This window comes from Chanos chanos, chromosome 9 (assembly GCF_902362185.1).
Source record: "Chanos chanos chromosome 9, fChaCha1.1, whole genome shotgun sequence".
Lineage (NCBI taxonomy): Eukaryota > Metazoa > Chordata > Actinopteri > Gonorynchiformes > Chanidae > Chanos > Chanos chanos.
The window spans coordinates 3,927,579-3,936,118 of NC_044503.1; the positions used below are offsets into that span (position 1 = coordinate 3,927,579).

Below are 8,540 nucleotides of genomic sequence, written 5' to 3' on the forward strand. Positions count from 1 at the left end.
CACGGTCAGATGTGCTCTCTTGGAGCCCTGGGATTTGAGTCTTCGATCCAGGATGTAAGATGCACCTTAGCTCTGTGACCAGCCCCAGAATACATCACTATAAGAACTCAGAGAATCGAAATTGTAATCTACACATATCTTGGGACATTTATTAAAGAGAAATTGAGCTTCGATGACATTGCAAACAAGGAGGGGTCCACAATACAGGACAATACCACCTTTGATTAATCTTTCATTTATTCCTTTTTATTTAAATGTATCTTTTTTAGCATTGAGACCTCAAGACTAGAACAGAATTGACATAACCGTGCATGTTTGAGAGAGCTATACAGTGATATAGCTGTTTAGAAGTCAGATGTTGCATAAAACCCCAGTTATATAGTGAAACAGTCAACATCCTCTTCACACAGACCTCAAGAAACTTGTCTACTGGGGCTGAAGCCTCGTGAACCGAGTGTAAGGGAGACTGAATGATTTTGAAACCAGTGTTGACAATGAGATGGGAGAAGGCTGAGGGCCAATGAATTTGAGGGTAAATAGAACAGAATAGAACAGAACAAAATAGAATACAATTGATTCTCCATTATGAATTTATTCGAAATTTTCTTTTTTTTTTCTGCTTATTACACGCACATGAAGAGAATCATATGCCTGCAGTTAAAAAAATAACATGTACTACATGTACTATTATTTATTCAAGTGTTCAGTAGGTGGGTGTGGTTATTATTTGGTATTTGGCTGCTTTCCCTCCCGAAAGCTTATGTTTAAAGCCCAACTGTTACTGTCTGACAGACTGACACTTCTAACCTGAGCTTTTCTGTTTTTAACAGAGGTATCATCATAATTACAGATGAATTAAAAACCATAACACAGTGAGTGTACTGTATGCCAGTATTAAGATCCCTCTGTAAATGTCAAAACTTCTTCATTGGCAGTTTTTTCCCTGGAAGCTTCTCAGGGCAGTCCTGGGTTTATACCTATGCCGTGCTCAAGGATTAATGTACTGCATCTCTGCAGTTAAATATCAGCAATGCATCATGGAACTTGCAGTTTGAATGAACTGATCGCTTCAGTTTCATCCGAGATCTGAGAACTCAGCTTGGCTACTGGACCTGCAGTCTCACTGAAATTGCAGAGAACTTGATCCAAGGTTCGATCTAAAATGACTTCGGACGTTGCACGGACTCTAGATTCATACTCTACTATTAAACAATGGATATCTGTGAGAGATTAACACTGTTTAAAATAATAAAATGTTTTATTTGTGTCATTTTTAAAGAAATATATGCTTTGTTTCTTTGATGTGCATGCTTTTAGGTTGAACAGATAGAGCTTTAAGACAGACTGTTAATGCAAATTCAGTTCTGTTTTATTTTTCCATTTGAATGTTCAGCAGTGCCCAACTGTCAAAAAAAATGATGAGAAAAAAAATCATCAATTGTTTTACATTGAAAGAAGATGCACAATGAACTTTTTAAAGGGTTTTTTGCCTTTTTTTTTGCAAATAAGCTTGACTGTAAATGATGTGTGTGTATATTGTATATGCATGTGTGTGTCTGAGTATATATAGTGTAAATGGGTGTGATTGTGTGTATGTGTGATGTGTGTTTGAGTATATGGTGTGTGTGTTTGTGTGAGCGGCTGCAGCAGCGTGGACTCTGGGGAAAGCAGTAATACTTGGACCTAAGTACTCTTTGGAGGGGTACTGATTGCGAACGAACACGTTCCTGCATTACCAACACGATCCACAGCCACAAACTCCACACTCTCCTCACAGCAAGAGGCTGAGAAGGTGACCAAGGTCTGCGTGTCGGTCACGGTGCTGGTTATGTTGCCGTCAGCGCCGCGATGGAAGATTTTTTCGATGCCCGTCCCGTCGCCGTCAGACATGGCTAAAGAGATCTCCCATATGGGACATTTTGGGCTCCTGTGTAACTCAACGCACGTAGGCGGCTTCAGGTCTGTGATCTACAGAGAGCGAGAGAGAGAACAACTGATCAGAATATTTTTCATTCAGTTTGAATAACTGAATGAAGGCATTTCGCTTGCTTTGCTTTCTTAACACCTCTAATGATGCATGGTGAGGTACAGCATTATGCCACTAACAGTGTGAACTTTCAGGCCACAGTAAAGTTTTCAGTTGTTTAAAATCCTGGGGAAAACGTTTGAATAAAAGTCCATGTGGGATGCTGATCGCACATTATATTGTAATGCACTCGCAACTATAACTGCAGTAGTTATACATTAGCAAAATAATTTATAACAGACATTTCTTTGTACATTATCTCATTGTACTGCTGTATCAAGTGCACAAAACTCCAAACTTGACAGATAAAAATGCTTTTGATAGTTTGGGGATAACCACGTAACAGAGTAAATGAACATTAAAATATGCTCTTCAAAACGAGTCTAAATGAAAGAAGTCAAAAATCTTTTTAAGATCAGTCACTCTGTATTGTTGGACAAATGCACATCAGTATCCCAGAAACACCCCTGTTATTCCACCCAAACTATCATTTAAGCCTTCACAAGGTCACACTGAGAGAAAAGATTCGCAAATGTTTTAGCAAAGTATGCAGAAAATGTGAACTGCAGTACTAAAATAATAAAAGAGGTTTGGTATCAGCATCAGTATCAATATTGGTAATACTGTCCATAAATATATTGAGCAGCGGATCAAACTGCAAATATGTGGTATCACTCAACCCTAGTTTTAAGACTATACGTGCATGTGTGTTGATGGCGTGATCTTTAAATGATATCGATTTTACACTCCAAACAGGAAACTGTCCTTGTAAAACTCATAGAGTCAAGATTTATGAACATATGACTGAAACTATCTGATTATTCCAAGTAATCACCAATCGCATGCTTTTGAAGGTGTTCTTTTTTTCTTTCCCCCCATGTTTTTAATTGTGTAGTGCCCCTCAATACCATGCTCATGACGGTCGTGTGGACGATGGCGTAGTTAGACTGCCCTGTTCCGGTCGATTCCGCCACTATGGTTATGGTGCAGGCAGAGCCTGATGGAGTGCTGGGAGGAGCTAAGAGATTCAGCGTACTCGTAGCACTGCCACCAGCAGCCAACGTGACCGAACTGCATACGTAAAAGACACATGCATCAGACAGTGTGACATGCAGAGACAGAAGTGCATAAGCACACAAACGTGGAGAGAAACTGAAAGCGAGGAAAGAGACAAAGATGTATTATAAAGATGTTTTACATATTAATATACGATCAAATTCTCTCTGTTAGCTACTTGGAGTACAGGTGTCTTCTGATTTTCCTTCTGATATAGGTGCAGATTTTACAGGTATTGTTAATTAGATTGCAGCAGGACAGGTCCACTTCAAGCTCCACCCACCTGGGTGTGAATGAGGCCACAAAGTTCTGAGTGGCTCGAACTTGTATCTTAACTTTACCCACATTCCCACTCGCAGTCACTTTGAAGGGGACAGATAAAGGAACTCCAGGGTGAAGAATGAGAATCCTCTGCACCTAAAGGAACAAAGAAAACAAAGGAAATGACATGAACTCACAACAACCTAGCAGTTCTTTTTTCACAACAAACAGAACTAGCCAAAATGTCCAAATCTCTTTTTAGCACCTGTATGGAGATCTGTGAAGCTTGAATCTGATTGGTTGACTCTCGCTGAAACGAGTGTCCGTCACTTTTACCCCTCAGCTGCAGTGTGAACGGGCCGTCTGGGAGGGTTGGAAAGAAGGCAAAGAACGTCCCCCTGTCCAGCTCCCTCATGCTGGGTCTCAGTGTAGATGAGCCCGTTGCATCCACAACTGACAGCTCTACTCCAGACAGGGAGTCAGCACCTACAACTCTCAACATGAGAGTCGAATTCCCCTCTGAACACACACACACACACACATTAATGAACACAACAGTCAAACATAATCATGGAAACTGAAGGTGTTGGGTGAGTCTGTCTGACTGTATGAGTGATGTGGGCGGGGCTACCTGCTGAGGGCCGTCCCTCTATCTCCACAAATCCAGGATGAAGACCCTTGAAATATCTGATGAATTTGTACAGGAAATCCAGCACACTGTGGCCTGCAAATGTATAACAGCATGACACAGAACATCTCCCCCCAAGAGCCAAGATGATCTAGTACTTTGTACCTTGCCTTGTACAATACTGTTTTTTGTGCATTTCAGTACAGGTTATGTTTTAACCCAGGCCAGATCACTTTCCCTAATGGTAGTTCCCTAGATCTGCATTTCAGCAATTGGTGTCATATGTGCACACAGGATTCTTCCTACACACACACACACACACAAACACACACAAACACACACACACATATACGGCTGGACATGGATTGTTCACCTATAACTCTGATGTTGTATGGACGGGTGGATCTGATGCTGATTTGCCATGTTCCTGTTTGCTGCGTCAAATGAGCGATGTGGAGATTTCCCACTGCAGATATCTTTCCCAAAGGCCCTGATTTAACTCTGCTTTCCTGACTCACACCTAGGAGAGCAACATATGTCGTATTACAGCATCCGGTGTGTGTCCGTATGTATACGTGTGTGTTTTCTTTTGTTCTTTTTTTTTGTGTGTACATGTGCTGTATGTGTGTGTGTGTGCATGCATGTATGCGTATGAATTTGTTTGCGTGTACGCATGTGTGTATTGTGCGTATCTTTGTTTTTGTGTGTGTGTGTGTTACCTGTGGGGCTCTTCAGTGTAAAGCTCGCAGAAAATCCAATGATGTAAATGGACACATTGTGCACTGATGGATCCACCAGGAATGAGAAAGTCTTGTCCCTTCCTGGATCCACGGACACCTGAAACAGGTTTACCTAAAGGGATATAGAAATACAGCCAAGTGAGAATGAGGAACAAAACAGTAGGTTATATTTTGTTGGTGGATATGTGTATGTATATTTGTGTGTGTGTGTGTGTGAGAGAGAGAGAGATCAGTACCAGTGAAGAGGAAACGGTATCCATTATAACAGTAGTGGCTAGAGGCAAGGTGCTCTTGGACACCTCAATGGCCAGTCCACCAGATAGTTTGGCTAGTTTCTCGTACAGTATGTTATCGCGATTTGACACCACGCTCCTCCTCTTTCTTCTAGACAAGATGTTCGTTAGCAGGAACGATACCTGTGAAATACACACACATACAGACACAGAGACACAGACAAATAACACGTCACCATGTATTCTCAGTGTCCGCTTCATCTGACTGATGCATCAATTCATCATCTAAAGACAGGTGAAACACACTATGTGAACCAGTTTTACCCTTGACTTGGTGCTACTGATTAGAGAACGGACCGCCCCTTCTAGTTCTGTGTCCTTGGCAGGGGCATCGGTGAAAAGGAAAATTTCAGATGAAGGAGGTGCTGTAGTGAGGGCCAGCTGAGTGAACACACACACACACACACATACTATAAATACATGGGCAGTAATTCATTTTCAAATATGTATCTGACAAGCTTACCTAGCCGGAAACTACCACAGTATGTCAATGGTCAAACACACGCATACACACACACACACACGCACACACACACACACACGTGTTCACACATTTTGATACCTGTAGTCCGGAGAGACTTTTCTCGGGTAAATCGAAGTTTTTATCTCCATACACAGCAACTGCAGCTATCATCTTCTTAAATTCGTCCGCATCAGTGGTACTCTTGACTGGTCCCACATCTACACACGCAGACACAAAACACAGCAACAACTCACTGTTTCACACCAACTTTCAAGACACTTCAATTAAAAATAGAACTAAACAACAATACAATGTAAACACACACACACACACCTGGGTCATTGAACAGGGCAAGGATATAGAGAGAAGGTTCATCACTTGTTCCTCGTCTATCGTCGATAGTTTTACTGGTTAGTCTTCGAACCTCAGCTATATCATCGGTCATGCTTTTTGTGGTATCGATTACAAAACACAAGACAGAGGAACGGCTGATGCCCAGCATCCTGAAAAGAAAAAAAGAGAAGGTGATGGGGTTTCATGAGAGTGATTTTTTACACTTTTTGTCCGAATGTTACAGGATATTTGTTGCTCGCTTACAGATGTGGTTCAATCAAGAAAGTCTGAACCGTAGTCAGTTGCTTTTTACGGTGTCCCGTGTCCTGGCACCAAAACATTAGCAGCAGATCCTTCCAGTCCTGTTCATGGCAATGATATTCTCTGATAGCAGTGGCCTCTTTCAGCAGGATAATGTGCTCACTGCACACATTGTTCGGGAATGGTTTGAGGAACATGATGAAGTGTTCAAGGTTTTGCCTTGTCCTCCAAATTCTTCAGATCTCAATCCGATTGAGCATCTGTGGGATAGGCTGGACCGACAAGTCCAATTCACAGCGGCTGCACCTCACAACTTACAGGACCTAAAGGATCTGCTGCTAATGTTTTGGTGCCAGATACTACAGAACACCTTCAGGGGTCTTGCAGAGGCCTTGCCTCGGTGGGTCAGCGCTGTTTTGGTGGCACACGGAGGACCAACAGCATATTAGGCAGGTGGTCGTAATGTTTTGGCTCATCAGTGTAAGTAATGATAAATTACTGAACACAATTTTGTGTGTGTTGATCACTCAAGTCAAAATTGCATTCATATAGTTACCAACAGGTACATCTATCTATCTATCTATCTATCTATCTATCTATCTATCTATCTATCTATCTATCTATGTATCTGTCTATCTATTGACATACTTCAGAAATCGAAGGTCCCCTGCTGTGTTCCGAATATTTCGCAGTAGGTCAACTGTGGCTTCAGTGGCTAGTTTTGCAGCAAGATCATGAGGGTCAGGTTCTCCTGGAGCCAGGGAAGTTGCTGGGTCATCTTTATTGATCCCAGGACCGAAAGAATCACCGTGGAAACATTTATCTACAGTGAAAATACATTGTAATCAACCAGGAGATTAATGTTGAGAGATTTAATGTTACTTTTAATCACAAAATACCGATAACACAGCTGTCGGCTGATGATGATACCAAAATGTATTACTAGTTATCTCAGAAACTACTGATAGTGAAAGTTTGAAGCTAAATGACAACAGCCTGATTCATGTAACTAGCTACACTATACAAAGTTAGTTATCGTTAGATGGCTAAGCACAAAAATGCGAACTCCTGAAGGAGGCCGTTCTTTACAGTTATTTTTGAGCAGCTAAGGGGTGCGAAGCTATTGCATTGAAAATTAAGTAATGAAAGGACTATGATGTTTGTCCTTGTATTTTTATGTGGTAAATTGGGGAATTTGTGGTTTTAGAGAGTAACTCAAAAGTAAAGTAATGAGTAGTGGAATTACTTTTCAAAAGGAGTAACGAGTAAAGTAATCCCATTACAGTTTAAGGAAGTAATTGGTAACTTATAACTAACTGCTTTTTTTGAGTAACTACCCCAACAATGCTCACAAGTAACAACACTCCAAATTTACTTCTTTAGTCTTCCCAGAAATGGAGAGGAAACTCTACAAGTCAGGCCATCACTTGTCCCCTTAAAAAAGTCTTTTGCTGCTGTGATTGTGTGTGTAGTGAGTAAGACAGAGAGAGGGAGACAGTACCTCGTGGTATGCTGGATCCAATTGCTGGATTGTACCCTGACGTGAGTGTGTGAGTCTTCAGTATGTTTGGAAGGATCAAGTCTTTACAATCAGGCTCTCTGCACTTTGTGCATGTTGGGGTGCCAACATCTGAGAAAACCGGAGATTTGAGCCATTAGGCAGAAAACTCACACTTACATGTACACATGTGCACACACACACATGTATACGCATTCACCTGCAATATTTTCCAAAGGGAGGTCTGCCCGGAGTAGACTGGCATATGGTTTTGTATTTCCCAACTCAATCCAGTCACTGTGACTGTAGAAATCCTGAAATGCATAAAGATGACATTAATGAAAGAGAGATGAACAGATAGTGAGGGGAGGGGCACTCGAAGAATATCTCCTCTGATTCACCTGAAGAATGTGGCTGACGGCACCTAAAGTCCTCCTTGCCATTTTCATTTCGTTCTTTTGTAGGCTGGCTTTAATGCTGATCACTTCTTTAGTGATGAGATCACGTCCCTGGATGAAGGCCTCATTGTGGAAGTGATGGGGGGCACTAGAGTAGAAGTTATCGTCCACCTCAGTGTTTGCGGTGATGATTTCATCCAATAGCTCTCGAAACTTTACAGCTGACACATCCATCCTATCCTCTAGTGCTTTCATACATGCACCCAACACCTTCTCCGCGGTCAGATCCACCTATCTCACACACACACACACACACACACACACACACATGAAAGGTGCTGGAGTAAATAAATATATACACACAGAATACCCTGGTTTGACTTCGTACCCCCTACCCCCTTACTGGTGGAGTGAAGGCCTTCCCTTCTGCCAATGCTACTGCCTTGCATGACTCCACCGCTTCACGAAGCACTGCCTCTTCAGTGATAGAAGTGTGGGATTTTCCTGAGGTAAATCCTGGTGTGGATTGAAATGCCAGCCCTTGGCCAAGTAGCACAAAGAGAAGTAGCAACCCATATGCCAT

General features: G+C 41.9%; 1 protein-coding gene across 1 annotated transcript; it reads right to left on the bottom strand.

Annotated features, from left to right (window-relative positions):
• Positions 1–1,683: 1,683 nt before the first annotated feature.
• Positions 1,684–8,540, bottom strand: LOC115820641 (von Willebrand factor A domain-containing protein 7-like). Its single transcript, XM_030784277.1, has 16 exons — positions 8,361–8,540; positions 7,961–8,248; positions 7,780–7,873; positions 7,563–7,691; positions 6,710–6,884; positions 5,801–5,970; positions 5,567–5,685; positions 5,269–5,385; positions 4,948–5,127; positions 4,691–4,823; positions 4,345–4,491; positions 3,975–4,067; positions 3,609–3,805; positions 3,366–3,499; positions 2,935–3,097; positions 1,684–1,968 (listed from the first exon to the last, which is right to left on the bottom strand). Exons 1-16 carry the CDS (start codon positions 8,538–8,540, stop codon positions 1,684–1,686), a joined length of 2,604 nt encoding a protein of 867 aa, XP_030640137.1.

Excerpts from the sequence above, each read along its gene's own strand:
- LOC115820641 (XM_030784277.1), bottom strand. The coding sequence starts at position 8,540 with ATGGCATATGGGTTGCTACTTCTCTTTGTGCTACTTGGCCAAGGGCTG. Across the intron at positions 5,971-6,709 it reads GGGGACCTTCGATTTCTGAA|GATGCTGGGCATCAGCCGTT; the intron begins GTATGTCAATAG and ends TTTTCTTTTCAG. Across the intron at positions 5,386-5,566 it reads AAAGTCTCTCCGGACTACAG|CTGGCCCTCACTACAGCACC; the intron begins GTATCAAAATGT and ends GTGTTCACTCAG.